The sequence below is a fragment of the Temnothorax nylanderi genome, unplaced genomic scaffold, assembly GCF_030848795.1.
Source record: "Temnothorax nylanderi isolate EJ_2023f unplaced genomic scaffold, tnyl_v1.0 TNYL_tig0133_pilon, whole genome shotgun sequence".
Taxonomy (NCBI): Eukaryota; Metazoa; Arthropoda; class Insecta; order Hymenoptera; family Formicidae; genus Temnothorax; species Temnothorax nylanderi.
In genome coordinates, this window is record NW_027249195.1 from 378,612 (window position 1) to 399,489 (window position 20,878).

General features: G+C 37.5%; 1 protein-coding gene across 3 annotated transcripts; it reads right to left on the bottom strand.

The window, feature by feature from the left end:
* Positions 1-6,934: 6,934 nt before the first annotated feature.
* Positions 6,935-20,138, bottom strand: Rab3 (RAS oncogene family member Rab3). Of its 3 annotated transcripts, XM_071714045.1 has the most exons (5): positions 15,797-16,892; positions 15,474-15,729; positions 13,934-14,146; positions 13,390-13,680; positions 6,935-12,631 (listed from the first exon to the last, which is right to left on the bottom strand). In XM_071714045.1, exons 2-5 carry the CDS (start codon positions 15,591-15,593, stop codon positions 12,473-12,475), a joined length of 783 nt encoding a protein of 260 aa, XP_071570146.1. In that variant the 5' UTR covers positions 15,594-15,729; positions 15,797-16,892; the 3' UTR covers positions 6,935-12,472. The 3 variants fall into 3 exon arrangements, with proteins under 3 accessions (XP_071570146.1, XP_071570148.1, XP_071570147.1); XM_071714047.1 differs by lacking the exons at positions 15,474-15,729; positions 15,797-16,892 and adding an exon at positions 19,722-20,138; XM_071714046.1 differs by lacking the exons at positions 15,474-15,729; positions 15,797-16,892 and adding an exon at positions 16,999-17,500.
* Positions 20,139-20,878: the final 740 nt, after the last annotated feature.

The window sequence follows — 20,878 nt, forward strand, 5'->3', positions numbered from 1 at the left end:
CATCATATCTCTTTTAAATTATTCTAAAATGTCAAAAGCCACACACAATGCGATTCGAAGGAGCTACCTGTACCTGGATGTCTTCATGATCGCGTAATGATTTATCGCGTAACTGTTTATCTCGACTTTCAATCGTCGGCGAAACAGCTACAATGCTAGCGTTTGTTTCTGGGCGGGACGGAGTCGGGTTGCAGCGAGTTGCCAAGGAACTCCCAAAGTACATCGCGTCGCGATACCGCGATGAGAATTCGTCGTCGAGTATACCTCTGCAGAAGAGGGAGAAAGAGAGAGAAAGAGAGAGGTGCAGTAGGGTGAGGTCCAATGTCGAGCGTTTTCCTTATGCGGCGATCGAGTATGTAACGAGGACGCGACGAGGATGCCTCGCGCAGGGCCAACAACGCGAGTGCATGTGTCGTCTGGCTGCGGGCGCCAGATTTTTCCTGGACCCGCGAGCGAGGATCAAGCTTTCTGCATCGTCAGTCTGATGCCAAGAATCTATTTACGGCGACGTCACCACGTTTTTGGATGTCCAAGGCCAGCGGCTAACAACTCTCTTATTTACCTTTTATTCACCCTTAAAGCTCGATTTACTTCGTCGATGCGCCTTATTTAATTCGTACATACGATATAATGAGCTAATATTCTGCGAATATTTACGAGGGATTATACATCAACATTTGCAACATTTAAATGTTAACCAATTCGATCAAACACTTATTATGTATAAATTGATACAGATAAATGTTATACGTAAGATATATGATATTCATAAATATATCTATATTTATTTTAGATAGAAAAATAATTTGATAGGTAAAGAACTTTCTATGGGAAACTTTTGTTAATTTTTAAATAATTTCTGTTCTCACAATTTAATCTTTGTTATATATGTATGTACATTCGCTGTATTTATCATTATAACGTGATGAATATTTTGATGATCTATGATGGCAATCGTTAAAAATGTCGAAATTTTATTTAAGTGGAAGATTGCCAACTTCCAGGACATCTTTCTTCCTGTCGAATTTACTTACAACGACATTTGCATCGCTCATAAATTTATTTGAATGTGTTTCCATGATTACTTTGGTATATAAATTTTAGAGTCCCTTGATTTATCGATTTTATGACGTTTATTACAAAACAGCAATCACGGAAAAAATTCTATATACGAAAAAAGAATAGGATTAGTTTTGCCAGATAATAAGTTTCAATGGATGGATCTGTAGAAGAGCATTTTGCATTTTGTTAACGGCAACGATCAACGTTTCAATTATTTGGAAATTTTACTTGGGATAACAATAATAGCAAATTGATGTAAAATTAGATATTTGACACGTGTAGAACTGTACCTAAAATTGTACCTGATATTTGTCATATGTAACGCTCAAATGACAGTAATTTATCGAATTATTATTCATCTTTTTGAGTAATTAAAGATTATTCACAAATAAGGTTAACGAGGTAGAAAATAGTGCGCAGTTGGGCGAATGACGAACTTCTCTTCCGTCCGATGTGATTACCTCTTTATTACTTGCTGATCTTGCAAGACGTGTTCTTTCAGCACCGAGATATATAGTGTCATGAGATTGGATGCAATTACCACGGACTGCCGGATTCCGAGCGCTAATTTTATATTCGCACGTAATTTTAGAGGGTAATACGCGCATTTTCAATGACGCACTTCTATCTATTTCTACGCTGAACATAGAAAGGGGAGCGGCTTACCTAAAATTCCCTCAGTTTTCCATTAAATGACTCCTTAAATAACTTATACTTGATTCCATTAAATAACTACTCAAATTATACTTACAATTAGCGATTGAATTCGTTGAGATAATCGAAATAGCAGTCGTGGAAATCTTCTAATGAAAGCAAATATTCTAATGTATTCGTAATATATTGATATTTCATATAATTTTTTACTTAAATATTTGCCGTCTCTATCTTCTTCGCGTTATTCTTACCTTCCATCTATCGAAGGGCGCTCGATCGAGCAGATTCATTGGAGAAAGAAACGCAAGAAGCGTGCACAACGTTACTCCCGTGGAGAAAATCGATCGCTGACTGTGTTTCTATATACAATTAACTTCTGTCTATATGATCGATTCTCGATACACTGACGTGGATGATGTGGATACAATGAAGTTTCGTCGATATCGCGCTAATTTAAGGGGAAGTCATTCTTTAACATGATAAATCTCAATTCGATCGACGCGACGGCGACCGAAAACTTTTCTTATGCACTAGCAAGGCAGGAATGTAGTCGTAAGTAAGTGGATTAGTTAACACATCAGCGTCGACACTTCCTCTTCCTCTCTTTCTTTCTCTTTCATTTTTTCTCGCTTTATCTAACACACGTAAGGGCCAAAGGCGCACAAAATACGATCTTTCATTTTCTCCCCTTTTTTGTGCGTGTCGTCACATTTTTTTTTAGCAATTACAGTTAGTGTTCGCTAGATTGGTCGGCTGATCGGTGAGTCGTTGGCCCTTGTTCTGGCCCGTACCGCTCGATCCCATCAGGGTCGGTTCATTGTCCACAAATTCGCTCATTTTGTCACATATTATATCCACCAGCCACTCGAACATCGCCCGCCGAAACGAGAGAAAAAGAGAATCGATCATCTATGTGACTTCGTGACAGGCGGGATCAATACGCCTCGCGTTCACGTTATAATACCAAGACACAATAATAAAACGAGATTGAAAACGTGTCAGAGATCAAAAATGAGATATCTAAAAGTTTTCATATAACTTTTATAATAACTTTAGTTGTGTATAGATTTAAAATAACTAGAAAAATTAGATTTCTTTTTTGAAAAACAGAAATTTTGGTTCCGAATAAACATAACATTTGTGAGCTAAACTGCTACAAAGCTGTGCTACTTTTTAAAAATTTATTATGAACATTTAAGCAGTTAATTAGACATGTTAATTAAACAATTACTAATTAGATGGGATAGATAGTTATGATTATTTATATTATTTTATACAAATTGAAAAGCAAGAAAAAACTCGAAGCATCTTCTATATACATGTATGCAATTTTATTTGTCAATATTTTTAGAAATATGAAATGTGCATCTTCTTATTTATCAAATAGCTGGTCAGTTTCCGAGTTCGTGACATGTACCTTGACATTAATGTTTTCTTTGGCCGATGTCTCGAAGAATCATACTCCTTATTGCTCCGCCAACTGTTTACCCTTCTCGATGCTGATCATCCTCTTCTCTTCCATGTCGCACTTGTTGTCCGTGAGAATTACTTGGACGTTATCCAACGAGTAGTTTTTTATTTGTGTGTGACTCAATCCTGAATTAAAAGATTCCTCGTTTGTGATGTCATACATTAGAATGAAACCTTTATTGCGTCTCTGTGTATAGTAGGTCGTTCTGATCGTTCTGTATATCTTTCCTGACCCGCTGTATCCTGTGAAGATAACAATAATTAATAAGCAGTGTAATTTTACATTATAATACACGGAACGTATGCTTGCAATGCGACATTTCTAAAAGTATTGTGTATAAGACAGATTGTGTTAAAATATCAGTTAAGAAATAGCTCACAACGATATATTCATTACATAGGCAAGTCACTATTTTAATTCATACTATAGATGTATACATTAAAAAAAAATTAATGTTAATATTATAACACGTAACGGCTGCTTTTCGTCAGGAAATTATATGACGTGCATAACGCGTCAATTATACACCGAATTTGTAGCTTGATCCTTTTGTCGTATCTGAAAATGGTCTTCATCGTCGATCCCTGCGGTTGGCACGAAAGCTGAGGTGAAGGAATCATCCGTGTAGGGAAAGAGGGAGGAGGTCTTTCCGACGGACAAGTTGCTGATTATCAGCAGCTTAAATATGTATAATCAAAGTTTTGATCCCCGGAATCTCTGCCATCCTGACGCGCCACCTGCGAAGGGATTATCCACCCAGATTATCCCCTAGAAGGGGTGTTAACTTAATTTATGAATTCAGATAATTTATATATTTTTAAATCTATGAATGTAAAAATTTGTGAATTAATAAAATCATAAGTAAAGAATTTTTATTAATTCCTGGAGTTAATATTTCTAAAAGTGAGTTTGAGAATTGGAAGATCAAAATTAAATATTACAACTAAATTGCAGTGTGATTGATTTTTTTATGTAATACAGAATTTATGAATGCAGATAATTTATATACTTTAGATCTAAAAGTTCAAAATTTATGAATTTAAAAAATTATGAATAAAGGATTTTTTATTAATTTTTTAATTTAATATCTCTACAAAAGAGAATTTGAGTGCAAGATTAAAATTAAATATTGAAACTAAAGTTGGAATTATTTTTTCATGTAATAACAGAATTCATAATTAATAATTGTAGACATTATAGAGTGTGTTTAATCCAGCGGAGCTTTATCGAGAATCGCTTCCAGCTATTGTAATTTATTGACTTGGGCCTCCGTAGTAGGAACAATTTTAAAAACTTGTAGTTATTAAAAGTAGTTTGTTGGGCGGCTAGCCCACGTGCACACGATCGTACACAACACTATTATCTTCGACATGATGATTCTGCACGGTTAATGTATGAATTAATTATCAATCCATAATAATCACAATTATGAATATATTCTTAATTTTAAAACCCTTTGTAACTCCTGGTAACAATACTGTTACAAACCGGCAAAGTGTCCATCAACATTCTAAATCATGAATTTATCTGTTGTAAATCAATTTAAAATAGTTGTCATATTTTTTATTTTTGATAACATGAGTTACAAAGGGTTAAGAGGGATACTATTTTCACAAAACCATTTAAATTCATATGTCAGTGAATATTGTTATTGATTAATCAATAGATTACAGAATTTTTATTATTTAATTTAAAAAATCGTTTTTTTCGATGAGATATGCGCGTCTTACTTTTACGAGACAGAGTATTTGTGATTATCGCCGCTACTCGTTTGTTATATTTAAACATTGTGTGCATCGTCTGAGAAAAAAAAATCGCATTGATCTATTGAAAAAAGATCGAGTTTTATCATATGTCTATCAAATTAGTTCCAAAAAAATTTCATGATTTATCATTGTTTTTTGATAAATTATCGACAAATGCTTACTGAAAATATGCTTATTTCTATGCATATAAATTTATATAATCTTATTGCATTAAAAATAGTGTTTAGTTTATATTTTTATGTAATTATTATAAGTATATTTAATTTATACTTTTACGATACATTATCAATTCTGATCTTTGTCGATTAGCTACTACGCGATCAATAGCTCCACTTTTAATTACATCATAAAATATTAATCGCACTGATGAAAGTTAATTTATAATACTTATTTATGGATCGGCGATTTGAAAGGAAGATATACGAAGCTTGTATATTGTGATTAGCTTTGCATGTTATAAAACTGCTCGTTGCTCAATATAGAATGAGATGGACAGGAGGATGTTCGATATATTGGGTTTACTAGTGATGCGAAATTCTTTACGGTTTATCGAATCGCTTATTGTTAGTCACGAAAACGTTGAATAAAAATATTGAAAAGTTCGAGACACGTAAAGTCACACGAGAGAAACTGAGCTTTACTCTGTATCTCATAGAGTCATTGAAAAACCTTTGACATTTAAAATCTTTTTTAAAGACTTTTCTAATCTTTTCTGAAGCCTTTTTTTTAAATGCCAAAATATTATAATATTTTCAATTCTTAATCTTAAAAGAATATGAAAAAAATTTGTATGAGGATACAAAAAATTAAATTTTATTCGCGTTTTATAGATTTTTTCGGTCGTTCGTCAACTTAGCGCTATTAATTATGTTATTATGTAATTATTCTCATAAATCTTTCAACTGAAATTACAAGCGGAAAATTCAATTAATCACGGTCATGGAATTTATTAATCGTCAATATTATCGCGCATGTGGATCTTAATTAAAGTTCATTAAATTATCTCGCGTATTTTGTCTTCGTTAGTTAGTCGTAGTTAGTCCTCTGTTTGCTCGACGAAACAGCACTCGTGCTAACGGATACTTATATCGAGTCGATATTCCGATACTGGATTATTCTTCTGCGAGGTAATGTCGACAATGGACAACATCTGGATCGTCCACGTGCGTAGCTCGAAAACGAAATAGGACACATTGACCACCTTCTTGACATCTCAAATATCACGTTAATGCGACACCCGATCGATCTCTTTGTATTTCTTCACATTCATTTACTGCAGTTTTCAGTCACATTCTTGTCACATCAATCTCTGAGTCCCCGTTTTAGTTTTTGTAATTTATTGCCAATTTTATCTCACAATTAGTCATCCCTAATCTCATTCCGTAATTCATTTATCGTTTTATTAATTGCCCTCTCATCTCATTAGCTAAAACTCATTAACCTTTCGCTTGTCTTTCTCTAATCTTACTCAAATAATTATTTTATTAAGTATTTAACAGTTTATTTCGATAGAATTATTAAATAGTGTTAGTTTGACATTATTTAATAATTCCGTTTTGTTTTAATCTTCCTTCGGGTCAGCAGATTTCTACGCCGGTGCAATTATTGTCGATTATTGTCGATCACTTTTTCGACATTCATTATTTCTTTCCCATTGACACGACACAAAATGCAATGTATGCTGAGCATAGAAAGAAACTATAAGGCGACTTACGTAAAAAAAACTCCCTTCATTTTCCATATTAAATGACTATTTAAATAATTATGCTTAGCGATCGCGAATTCGTTGAGATAATCAAAATAGCATAGTCGCTGAAATCTTTTAATAAAAGCAAATATTCTAATGTCTTCGTATATATTAATATTTTATATAACTTTTCACTTAGAAATTTCGCGTTATTCTTACCTTCCATCTATCGAAGGGCGCTCGATTGAGCAGGTTCGTTGGAGAAAGAAACGCAAGAAGCGTGCACAACGTTACTCCCGTGGAGAAAATCGATCGCTGACTGTATTTGTTTCTATACAATTAAGCTCTGTCTATACGATCGATGCTTGATACACTGGCGTACAATGAAGTCTCCGTCGATATCGCGCCAATCCCAAGGGGAAGTCGCACTCCAACGCGATAAATCGCAATTCGATCGGCGCGACGGCGACCGAAAGCTTTTCGTGATATGCACTATGCAAGGCAGGAATGTAGTCGCGAGCTCGCACGTCGCGCGAGGAATCGATGGTGCTGTGTCGCTTCTCGGCGTTTTCTGGCAAGAAACACCCGATAATTCTTTTGCGACGTGAGCGAAGATATTACGAAGATATATCACGAAGATTACGTATATTCCGCGAAAAAGTATTCCGCGAGTTTATCGGAGGATTCAGTGGTTGATACGATGATATGGTTGATATCAACGCGGTTGTTCTGCAGAAAATATTCTCCAGATTTTCAATCTTTAAATTGATCGGAATTTAAGAGGCAGATTCGTATTTCTCTGCACGTTTCTATAATAGAGAGAAATAAATGGACTGAAAACAGTGTGAAATTATTTCCGTTTTATAAGTCTTTTCGATTAATCCCAATTCGCCAATTTTTCTGCAGGGCGAACAGTAATGGCGGATTGGGGTGAAGACTAATCGAGTATCTCTCTGGTTGGGTAAGATCGCAAGCGCGACCGCGCCAACTACCTACCAATTGGTCCTCCGAATTGTTTGTCAATGATTTGTACACGTGTTGCACAAATTATAGATTTACTCCACTGCTGATTTCTTTCTTTTCCTTTTTTTTTCACCGATTTCTCTCGCCTGCTTGCACTACATGCATACATAACGCATGCATATGCAATACACGCGATTCACAATTAGCTCTCTCCGTCATTTCTTTGTTTTAAATATATATATATATATATCGTTTACATTTGTCGCTACGTCCGATTTTCAAAGTAATTCCCGTGTTACATTCTCTCATTCTTTCTCTCTCTCTCACTCTCTCTTTCTCGCGCTCTTTCTCTCGGGGTCTGCATCGTTAACGGATTGTGCACATATACACGTACAATTAACATATACGACGTAGCAGTCGTTGAAAACATCCATGATTGACTTTTGCTACAATTATACAGCTTACTTTAGAGTACAACTGTTCTGTTATACAAATGATTTCTCTCAATGTGACGCCTGCGACGTGATGCTTCCTTCTTCTTCTCCACGTATGTGTGTTTGCTCTTGCACTATGTGTGTGGAGTGTATTGGTAGATTATTGTTTTATCATTAACGTAGTTATTATTAATATTAGGCGTATATATATAGTACAGTTTGCACACCGTACGATACATACATACAGATGCCCGCGACAGCCGGAAAAATTTCTTGCCATTTTATTGATCAGCATTTTTGGGTTACATCGATAGGTCGGTCCTCTTTGCCTGCGCTTTCTACACTTGCATTTTTTGTTCTTCTTATTCTCCTCGCCAATAAAATATGCGCATAAAGAGAAGGAAGTAGGAACACGAGATATCTTTCCAATTATTACAATTTGAATTGTCGAAATTGAAAATACTTTGTTTTGTAAATGTATTTCATATTGAATTACATGTAATTTGCATCATATTTGTATTTTCAATTTTATGTAAATTTCAGTGCTGTAAATTATATTATATTGCACGTTTAAAATTCTATTTTTTTTTTTTTTTTTTTTGAAAAAAGGAAAATGATATAATTATTTTATCTCATATTCTTACTTTCCCCTCGACTTGTCTCACTCGAAGTGAAGAAAGTATAGAAAAAGGAGAGAGACCTAAATAGAAGAAGACAGAGATTGAAATCCCGTATAAATTCAACGAGTTCAGATTTTAATACTGTAGACAAAAATAGACGTAGGAACGATCTCTGCTTATCTGTATATAAGTGGAAACGCGATAATTGGCATAAAATCTTTCCGTATCTATAGCAAAAATCGAACTCGTCGAAATTAAACCCCTCCTCTACGTCTGCTCTATATGACACACGGAAAAAAAGACTTGGTTGAGATAAGAGAAAAAATGGTCGCCTTGACCAAGACTTGGTCGAGGCGACCATTTTTTCTCTTATCTCAACCAAGTCTTTTTTTCCGTGCAGCCGCGCTTTTCGAACACGCGTTTTTATTACACACACCACATCTCTTCTCTTTTTCTCCCTCTCCCGTCGTCCCTTCTTTCTCATTCTCAGTTCCCCGGTTGCACGAGGAAACGCATTCGTTGTCGACAGTTCGCTAATTCGCGACGGTTCGCGATCGATTAATTGCACCATTGATCAGTGCACTCACAGTGTCGCGGGCCGCGTGATCTCCGGCGTGCCGCGTGCTGCCCGCGAGAAATCCGCGCGGCTAAGTTACACGCGTACGTTACACCTCATTACAGATTCAATGATACATGATATAGATACCTTTTTTGCATTTATTATCTCACTTATGTACAGAGGGCAGCTTACCTAGTACGTTTTAACGCCGGATGACGACTGAAGTATAGTAAGCGGGACGCCGGCACTCCTCGATAATTGACGCCAGATCGATGCTGCTGGTTCCTCTGAATGATTTACAGTATAGCGGAATTTGTATCCGGCCCTGTTACGACCTCAACCTTCGTCGATCCCGGTAATAATGCTCGCTAATGCCTCCTACCTTAAATAATTTCGCGAAGAATGCCATTACGGTCGATACAATATGAATTGGCTGACCGATAATTATATTGAATCGTTACACGATATATCGCGTTGACAGAGCGTTTCTCGAAAAACTCAGGGATTTAATATAACATTTTTTACGGTCTACCGCGAAAACGATATTCTCTCCCTCTCGCAACCTTGTCGTTCTGGAGTCGCTTAATAGATAATCGTGCGGATAGTTACACACAGCAAGAACTATAAAATTGAGTTTCTTTTGCGATATAGTTTGTCGCTTAACGTGCCTTTATCTTTATATTAACAAATGTCCGTTTTTGTTCTGAATGAGAAGTAAAAGAACTTATACTCTGAGAAAAAAAAAGTTGTTAACTTGACTAAATATTTTCAACTGATTATTATTTTTTTAAATTGAAATATTTAGGTATTTGAGTATCAAATTACGTCATGTTCTAGATTTAATATGTCGTATTTAATTTAAATACGTAAATATTTTAATTAGAAAAATAATATCCAGTTGAAAATATTTAGTCAAGTTAACAACTTTTTTTTCTCAATGTATGAAACACGAAGAATAACGTGAAATGAAATAAAGATACAATTATAAGTATTGATAGTGTACTCAAGATATTTTCATGATATTATCAAGATTCGATATTATAATCAATCTGAACAGGACGCTTAAAACGTCTGCGACGATACACTTCAGTCACAACGAAAAAAACGCAATTTAACATTCGCTGGATTTAAATACTCGAATTTTCATGAGCGAAAATAAATTGTGCATGTCGGCGTTGCGTGTCGCCATTGTCATTATCGTCATCGAGACACTTTGTATCTATATAAATTACGAGAGTTACATGCCAAGTGTGTGTCAGTGAATCATCGATTGCGCATGAATAATCGAATACTATTTGATTGAAACAAAGCGCTTTATGTGTGCCAAAAAAGTTGGATGCAGCGATGTTTTGCTTTAGGGAATAAGACGTTTATTTTTAGAAATAGGCACGTTACTTAAACATTTTTTTTTAAAGCATTTCGCTGAAATATTTTTATTTTCAATCTTTGAACAATTTTTCAGTTTATAGTATCCGATTATATTATCAATTGTCAGACTTATTTAACTCACCGCTTCAATTATAACGAATGTTAATGTAAACTTAATGCAAATCGTGCTCACGTATCGTATCGCTTCTACATTATTTTTAACCTTTTGACTCCTTCGGTCTCCGTGAACATTTAAACGTGCTTACGTCCGTCGCTGAACCTTTATTGCCGCAATAATGTCACTAATTGTTACAGAGTATCGTTACCCATACAGCACAGGATATCCTGAGGGACATTTGTGCATCCACTGGATATCCACCGGATATTGGATATCCACTGGATATCCACCGGTTATTGAGATATCCCAAATGTCTGTAGGACGTCCCTCAGATAAAGTGTGCTGTGTGGGTAAATATTAAATATATCTGACAATATTTAAATATAAATATTCTCTTGAATAATGTGTTTTTCTAACCAGCTTACAATTGCAATTTCGAAGCGACATTAAAACGTGAACATTACTTGCATTGTCCGCATCAAATTAGACAGAAGGAGCCAAAGGGTTAATTCGACTCTGTTATGCCTCTGATTGATCGGCATTTTGAAATCTTGTGGAGTCTGGTCGAGTGATTGACGCTTATTGTCAGATTTTCCTGGGCGTATCTTACTTAATGCACGGACTTGAGACATATGGAATCACTTCCTTTTGCGTGAGTCTACAGTGCCAAACATCGAGTGAGCAACATCGTCCCTGCTATAACAATCGTCGTCATTAATCATTATCAACCGCAAAACAAAATGCACCTTCGTCCAATCTCTTCCCCTCGCGGTTTGCGTCTATCTTCTCTCCCTTTCATTAACAGAAATCAAAACATGCATCATTCCCTTTGGTTTCAAATCTCGATGCCACAGACACGTCAAGCTAATCCTTATGTATGCCATGAATCGAAATAATCAATAAAAAACAGTTATTTTGGCATAATGTAAAATTGACGATTTATTTTGTCGATAGAAAAGTACTACGAAAAGAGTATGATTGAATTAGATATTTTTGTGAAATTCTCTTTTGTTGCTCCGAAGGTTATTTTTATCCAGATGACTAATACTAACTACGACTCAATTGGATCTTTCGCCTCTTTTGTTTTCCCAGAAGGAAATAGAGAGTTGATTAAATTCCAATTAAGTTTAATTAATTTTTATAAGAGCGTGAATGTATATGATCATCACAATTGACGTTTATTTCTGATCATGAAAACATAACAATTGGCGCATTTTCGCCTTTGATCGCCTTTAATATATCGTATCTGCAACATGGAAATTAGAATTTTCGGAAATTGTGTCAAGTCCCTGACTTTCGTCAAGTAGATGAACTGAAAGGAAAACTACGACCGTTTATTTGACGGCCGTTAGCTAACTCGGTCGCACCTCGATGATCACAATCATTATGTTTATATATATATATATGTATATTTATATAGCGTACATTATTCATATATATCATCTCGCGCCGAGAAAGGGTGAAAAGAAACGAAAGGCGAATTTTGAAATAAATAATGTAACGATAGGGAACGACGAAGTAAGTGGACTAGTTAACACACCAGCGTCGCACACGACACTTCCTCCTCCTCCTCTCTCTCTCTCTCTCTCTCTCCTCTCTCTCTCTCTCTCTCTCTCTCTCTCTCTCTCTCTCTCTCTCTCTCTCCCTCTCTCCTTTTTTTAGCCTTATCTAACACACGTAACACACACGTGCACACAGATGCGCGCAGACACACGCACAAAATACGATCTCTCGTTTTTCTCCCTCCCCTTTGCGTGTCGTCGCATTTTTTTAGCAATTACAGTTAGTGTTCGCTGGATTGGTCGGCTGATCGGTGAGTCGTTGGCCCTTGGCCTGGCCCGTACCGCCCGCTCCCATCAGGGTCGGATCATTGTCCAGAGATTCGCTCATCTTGTCGCATATTATGTCCACCAGCTGTTCGAACACTGCCTGCCGAAACGAGAGAGAAAAAGAGAATCGATCATCTACGTGACCTCGTGAAAGGCGGGATCGATATGCCTCGCGTTCGCGTTCTACTCTCCGAGACACAATAAAGCGAGATTGGAAGCGTGTCAGAGATCGAAAATGAGATCTAAAAGTTCCCTCAATTTTTATATTAATTTTAGTTGCGTATGGATACACTGAGAAAAAAATTTTCCGCATTTTAGTAAATATTAGTTTGCATACAACTGTGACTCCATTTACTAAAATGAAGCAAATTTTCCTTTTTATCAGTATATGTGTATTCACTGAGAAAAAAATATACTAATAAAAAGGAAAATTTTCTTCATTTTAGTAAATGGAGTCACGGTTGTATGTAAACTAATATTTACTAAAATGCAGAGAAGTTTTTTCTTAGTGTACAAAATAATTAGAAAAATTACTTTTTTCATGATAACAGAAATTTGACTCCGAATAAAATTAACATTTTGAAGCAAAATTGCTACAAGACTGTTCTACTTAAAAAAAAAAAAAATGCATTGTGAACATTTAAGTTGTTAATTAGACATGTTAATTAAATAATTATTAATTAGATAATAGTTATGATTATTTATATTACTTTATATTAATTGAAAAGCAACAAAAACTCAAAGCATCTTTTATATACGTACATATATGCAATTTTATTCGTCAAAATTTTTAGAAGTATGAAATGTGTGCTTCTTATTTATCAAATAGTTGGTCAGAATTCTGAATTCGTGACATACCTTGACATTAATGTTCTCTTTGGCCGATGTCTCGAAGAATCGTACTCCTAATTGCTCCGCCAACTGTTTACCCCTCTCGGTGCTGATCACCCTCTCCTCTTCCATATCGCACTTGTTGCCCACAAGAATCACTTGGGCGTTGTCCCACGAGTAATTCTTTATTTGTGTGATCCAATCCTGTACCGAATTAAAGGATTCCTCGTTTGTGATGTCGTACATTAAAATGAAACCCATCGCGCCTCTGTAGTAGGCCGTCGTGATCGTTCTGTATCTTTCCTGACCCGCTGTATCCTGTAAAGATTACAACAATTAATGAGCAGCGCAATTTTACATTATAAATAATATAACATGCGGAACGTTACTTAAAATATATTAAGAAATAACTCAAAAAATTATATATTCGTTACATAGGCAAGTCATTATTTTAATAAGTAAGTGTATGAATTTCGAAAAATCCATGTTAATATTATAAACACGCAACGGCTGCTTTTCGTCAGGAAATTATATTATACGTGCACATAACACGTCGTGTGCATATACTGACCCAGATTTGTAGCTTGACCCTTTTGTCGTGTCTGAAGACGGTCTTCACCTTAAAGTCGATTCCTACGGTTGACACGAAAGCCGAGGTAAAGGAATCGTCCGCGTAGCGAAAGAGGAAGGAGGTCTTTCCGACGGACGAGTTGCCGATTATCAGCAGCTTAAACATGTAATCGAAGTTTTGATCCGCGGCATCCCTGCCATCCTGACGCGCCATCTGCGAAGGGATTATTCGTATTAGCTTATTTTATGAATCCAGATAATTTTTATATTTTTAGATCTACGAATTTAAACATTCGTGAATTAATCAAATCATGAGCGAAGGATTCGCGCGTATCAATTCCTAAATATAATATTTCTAATTGTAAGAGAGAATTCGATTGCAAGATCAAAACTAAGTATTAAAAGTTAAAACTAAATTAGGAATAATTTTTTTCAGAATTTATATGATTAGGAGTTATAAAAATTATGGAAGTATCATATTATACTTCTTCATGTTTTGTAACATTTATTTATAGATCGGTGACTTAAAAGGAAGAATATATACGAGAGGCTTGCTATATTGTGATTAGCTTTGCATGTGCACGTCGTAAAACTGCTCGTTGCTCCGATATGGGACGAGATGGACAAGAGGAAGGTATTCGATGCAATAGATGAGCTTACTACTATAGTGATGCAAAATTCGTCACGGTTTGTCGGATCGCTTGGTCAGGTTCGTGAAAACGTTGGATAAAAATATCGAAAAGTACGAGGCACGTCAAGCCACACGAGAGAAACTGAGCTTTACTCTGGTATCTCGCAGAGTCAGTTTTGGAATCAATTCAACGGCACCAAAAAGTATTGCAAAACTGTAACTTTTCAGGGGAATTGTTGTTGGTCGAACAGTCTTTCTTTCCGAAAGTTTCTCTTTTATCAGTTATAACAGAAGCGAAATATACAATAAATACCTAACTGCACATGGATTCGAGTTACAATACTTTTTTGAATCGTGCTTCTGACAAAAGCGGAATTGAGAACTGCATATAACTGTATGTGACTGTATGTAGCTGTATGTGATAGAAAACGCTGAAAAAAGTAGTTGCAATATGCACTTTTTTTGGTATCGCCGAATCACAAGTCGATCATTTGAGAGATTTTAAAAGGCATTGAAAAACCTTTAGCATTTTAAATCTTTTCTAAAAACTTTTCTAGTCTTTTTATTAAATATTAAAATATTATATCTTCAATTAGTATAATAAAAAAAACATGATGGAATTTTTTATAAAGATACAAAAAATTAAAGCGTTTTACAGCTTTTTTCGATCGTTTCGTCAACTTATTGTTAGCGTTTTAGCATGCAATTATTCTCATAAATCTCTCAACTGAAATTACAAGCGGAAAATTCGACTAAATTACTCGATTATGAGATTTATCGCGCGTGTGAGTATTAATTGAAGTCCATTTAAATTTTCTCGCGCGTTTCGTCTTCGTTAGTTAGTTTCGCCTTTCGCCCGACGAAACAGCATTCGTGCTAACGGATACATATCGAGTCGATATTCCGATACCGGATTATTCTTCTGCGAGGTAATGTCGACGATGGACAGCATCCGAACCGTCCGCGTGCGTAGCTCGAAAACGGAATCCTTAACCGGCGTGTAGGACGCATTCCCGCATCTCCTCGACATCTCAAACGTCACATCAATGTGACACCTGAACGAATATCTCTTTGTGTGTCCCTTCACATTCTTCCTTATACTGCAGCTCTCTCAATCACATTCTTGAGATCGATCTCTGAGTCTCTCCGCCCTAGTTTTTTATTAACTGCAATTTATTAACCATTTTATCTCAGTCATCTCTCATCTCATTCTGTTGTCTGTAATTTATTTACCGTTTTATTAATTGCCTCTCATTTCGTTAGCTAAAACTCATCAACCGCCTTGCCTTCCTCTAATCTTGTTCAAGTAATTGTTTCATTAAGTGTTTAACAGCTTATTTCGGTAGAATTATTTAATAATGTTTGTTTGACACTGCGCTTTGTTTCAATCTTCCCTCGGGTCAGCAGATTTTTACGCCGATGCAATTATTGTTGTCGATTATTGTTGACCACTTTTTTCGACATTCACTACTCCCTCCTCTTTGACGCGACGCAAAATGCAATGTATCATTTCTCCTCTCACTCGACGTGCTTAATTAATTAACTGAGAAGAATCCGAGGGACTGAATGATAAAGGAATTACGCACTCCGTCCGCGGCAAACGGCATCGCGTTAATGCGAAATTATACAGCTCGGCTCGAATAGCGAGACTGGCCAACGAGCGATCAACGACGTGGCGACGTTCGCGGTTCTATCTTCCGTTTCTTGTTTCACTGTATTGCTTCCGCACGCGCGACGACGTGTCAACGACGATAATCGGGCCTACTGCGGGCGATAGTCTGCGGTTCGCACAGGTGCGTACGATCGCGTTCGTGTTGCCTTAATTTGTTTTTGTCGTTTGGCTCTTCGGCGTTGCGTTAATGAATAAGTCTCTTATCTGTTGTTTTTTTTCCCAGAAATTTTAAGCGAAAACTCTTGCGCTATTTTTTTATATATACATTTATGACGTTGATATTTTCTTAATTAAATTAGGAATTAAAATTTATTTGTATTTATAACGCTCTGCTAGAGATATACTCAGGAAAGAATATTTATTTTTATTATAGTCTATAAATAGAAAATTATTTAACATTCTTGTTAAGAGAACTCTGACTCCATATTCGGCGAAAAAGATATTCGTGAATATTATGATATTTATTGAAACGTTACATTAAACGCAGATCAATGATGCTTATATTGAAGTATATCAGAAAAAAGTCCTAATGTCCTGTATAAAAGTAATATAAAAAAACAAGTAATATGCACGTAAAATTACTTAAATTATTTAAATCATATGCAGTACGACACATTTCTACTTTACAATATTTCTTTCGGAACTCGCTTGGGCGAAATAATCTGTTTCGAAAATAGGCTAAGCCTACCAGAAGAGGGAAAATTCATTTTAACGGAACGACATTTAATCTATTCAGCGTGACAGTAATTAACGGAGGTGTCACCTTTCGTTGCAGTTTGTTCTTTCTTTCTATCGCTCTCTCTCTCGCTCTCTCTTTCGCTCTCTCTCTCGTCCCGGCAATAACAATGGACTGAAACATTACTGGCATCTCGACATTCTCGATAGGAGGAACTCGAGGCCAGATCACAGATCAAACTCGCAGATTATCTCTTAGCGGGTTCTCTAAAAGTCTTCACGTGTATATATATCACTGCTCGGACTTGCAGACGCGTTAAACGGATACGATCAAGACAACATGACCGCGACAATTACACAGGGAGCACTGCACGTAATTATTTCGCGAGGCGTAAAAGGGAGAGGATAAAATCTCATCCGGAAGATTGCGTCACGCACTCACACACATAACGCCCGCGCACGTACATTACATGGCACGGTTAAAGGAAAAGTAGGACAAGGTTTTCCGTGTGCGATAACGATATCGGCGCCGTATGTGTTGTGTCAACGTTAACAACGGTCGGTTCGCGTGGAAAAAAAAAGAAAAGCGCAGGTACGCGCACCACTTGCGGGTATTGTTTTACAGTGTTACGACAATTTCCGTGACGGATGGCGGTAGGTAATTGAGCGTGTCTTCGGTGGACAGATGATGATTGAGGCGACGCGCGTTCTACGTTCTACGGAGGTCAAGTAGATACTGAAATCGATGGTATGTAGTATGTACGACGACGACGACGACGACGGCGGCGACGACGGGACAAGTCCATTTCTTTCTTGGCGAAACCTTCGTTTTCGCTCGAAATTACAATTTCACTATTCATTTTACAGGAATACATCGCGGTTGGTAGCAATATGCTTCGCTGGTTAAGAACTTTACTCGATATTTCGTCGTTCTACTTCTTTACATGTTGGTTAATCAAAGCCCAGATTTTGCCGGGCGTTTTTGTTTAAAGTTTCTCATTGAAATCTGCATTAATATTACTTTCCAAAGATCGCGAAGTTTTATTCGTATTCATAAAATGTACAACTACGACGCACATAAAACCAGTGAAGTGTATAATAGTCGCGATATAATAAATCCGAAATTGGAATTTACGTGAAGACAGATTCGAGGACGAAAAGAAAGAGAATTCTTTTAGTCTCCTTCGGCAATTCATTTTGCAATGACTCGATTCGGCTCATCGTCATTATCCGCGTCGTCCGACTCGGATCTGTGATCGTCCGATCCGCGACCACGCTCGATTCCATTGATTTCCGACGACGACAGAGCGGAGCCAGCGAGGGAGAGCAAATATTTTCGGAGGCAAATCGATTGTCATGCCCAGCTGCCAACCCACGCTCTCTCGTGCTCTCGCACCGCCCGCGCGCCCGTCCGTAGTTATACATAGTTTCGATTTCAGTGCATCCGTAGAATGAACGGCGACGGAAGATGGAGCCTCGGTTTACGTCAGAGGCAGGCGCGTTAGCGTAAAGAAGTAAAGTCTTTCAACAGCCGTTCGGCGCGCCTACGTCGGGAACGAGTAATTAATTCGAGACGTTCAGCTGACTACGTCGAGCGATGGCTCTCCTATGAGAATACAATTGATCCCTTCAATTTTTTTTTGACATTATAGCCCGGTATAACTTTCAAACAATTAGAAGATAATCTAATTGAGATAAAAATTGAAATTATATACAAAAAAATACTTGCTATAATATACGACGGCGAATCATGTCGCATTTTAATTAATTTTTATTAATGTATGTCAATTTATTAATTTATTGCTCTAATTTATGAATTTATTGTCTAAAAATGAGCTGGTTATGGCGTTCATACCAAGAGTTTTGAAAAGATTGAAGGATTTATTGTTCTTCGTTCGGAGATCTAGGAAAATCACTCTGACAGTTAACGCACCCGATTATGGAGACCGATACTCAGCTGGGTGTTGGATAACAGCGAGCTAACTTATCGGCCTGTTCTTTCACCTCGCCACTTCTCATTAACTTCAATAATTAATGAAAGAATCGCGCGAAAATGTTCACGACTCTGGGCGATTCTCCGCGAAATCTCAGCGCTGGTAATAACGGGGAGGAAGACGGCGGAGAAACGGATAAATGGTCGAACGAGGAATTGATCGGAAGTGGCCAGAGCGTGGTCGCCTACGTCACGACGACTCTACGGCGTCGCATGAAACGCAGAAAGTGAGTTCGAGTGAATGAAAGGCCAGGCGATCGTGCCCGCAGTTTTTACGGCTGACAAGAAGCGGGGAGGAGAAAATGAAATAGACTTTATCGCCGTGCGGCGTATATTGGATCAAACTTTCCATAAGCTGCAGGATAATGTGTGAAAAAAGGCTTAGACGACAAACATGGTTAAACAATATATATATATATAGGGAGAGGAAGAGAGAGAGAGAGAGAGAGAAAAGAAAGAGAAGACAGGTGTAAAATAGACAAACGGTACCCAATTCACGTACCGCATCAGCATACATTTCACGTAAAACTAGGAGAAGGAGAAGAAAGGGTGGAGAATCAAGGCGCGAATATTCAGAAATGACAGTATTGAAATAACAGAGAGGCAGAGGTCACGAGAGACCAAGAGAGCGAGAGAAAGGGAGAGCGGGAGCGGGAGCAAGAGAAAGAGAGAGAGATAGATAAAGAGAAATCAATAAGCAGGCTATCGACGCGTTAACTTTTCTCGAGGAAAGCCCCTCTCGCCAAGTTCTCAAGTCTCTCTTTAACTATCGTATCGTGAGCGAGTTCTCTCGTACAAAGTGCCTAAAGATGTGTCACCTGGAAGAGTCACTCCCTGGAGATGGGGGAAGGAAGCTGTCTCCCTTCGCGCGGACGACGGGTTCGCTCCTCGCTGCGGTCGTGGGAAATCCCGCACGGATCCCGCCCGTCGGCTGTCGACGTGAGATGCGACTCGACGATCGGGATGCACCACGCGCTGCGCTGCGCTTCGTCCGCCGATCGATTAATATTTAACGCACGAGGGGGGTTCGTGAGGAGGGGGGGTCTCGACAGCGGGGGCGGCCAAGCGCCAGACGGCGGATATTCCCTTTCGTCGTGACGACGCGCGACCCTCGCGATATATCTCGCGACCACTCTGACCAGCACGGCACACGACCAAGGGTGGTTTTCGTAACAGCGAATATAAGGAGACTGGACTGCCCGATCTCGTTGAGGCGTCTCGCGCACCGTAGACCACCCGCTGGCTATAGCTAAAATATCGACCATTTCGTACGACCCCCGCCCGACGTCGGCCCGATCCGGGGGAAGATCCGCGCCTGCGCCACCAGCAACCCCGACTGACATCAATATAATCGTGAATAGAAGTACACGCTCGCCGGGGGAGAGAGAGAACACTTGTTGATCCGGGGGATGCCCCGCGGATGTCTTGCCTCGAATGACTTTCCGCGACTTACAATCCGGCTGGATCCTGCGCGAGATTCGCAAATCGATTCGCGGCACCGTCGATTATTGCCAATAGCTTCGGGGATATGTCCTTTCCGATTGAAAGTTCGAGGATTTTATACATAAAGATACTTTTCCTGGTTAAAGAAACTTCTTATTGGCAAATATTGATTCGATGAGATTTTTTTAAAGCTTTTAATCTAAGGAAGATTCAGTTTTCTTAATCTGTACTTTTATCCTTTTCTTTTAATTTGTAATTGAAAAAATTTATTGTTAAAAAGAAAGAAAAATAACCGAATAGGTGATCGACAACTTTTGGTTTTACAATTAGATTATGGAAACAGTTAGACGATTTTAGAATCTTTGCAAATATATTTGATAATTAAATCTGATATCTGACAATTCTAATTAGATTAAATACTTCCTCTCTCTCTTTTTTTTTGAAAAGAAGAATATTTATTAGATAATTAAATTAAAAATATAAATATAAGAAATTAATAATTATTAAAAAGTGAAAGCGTTTCTTAAAATTT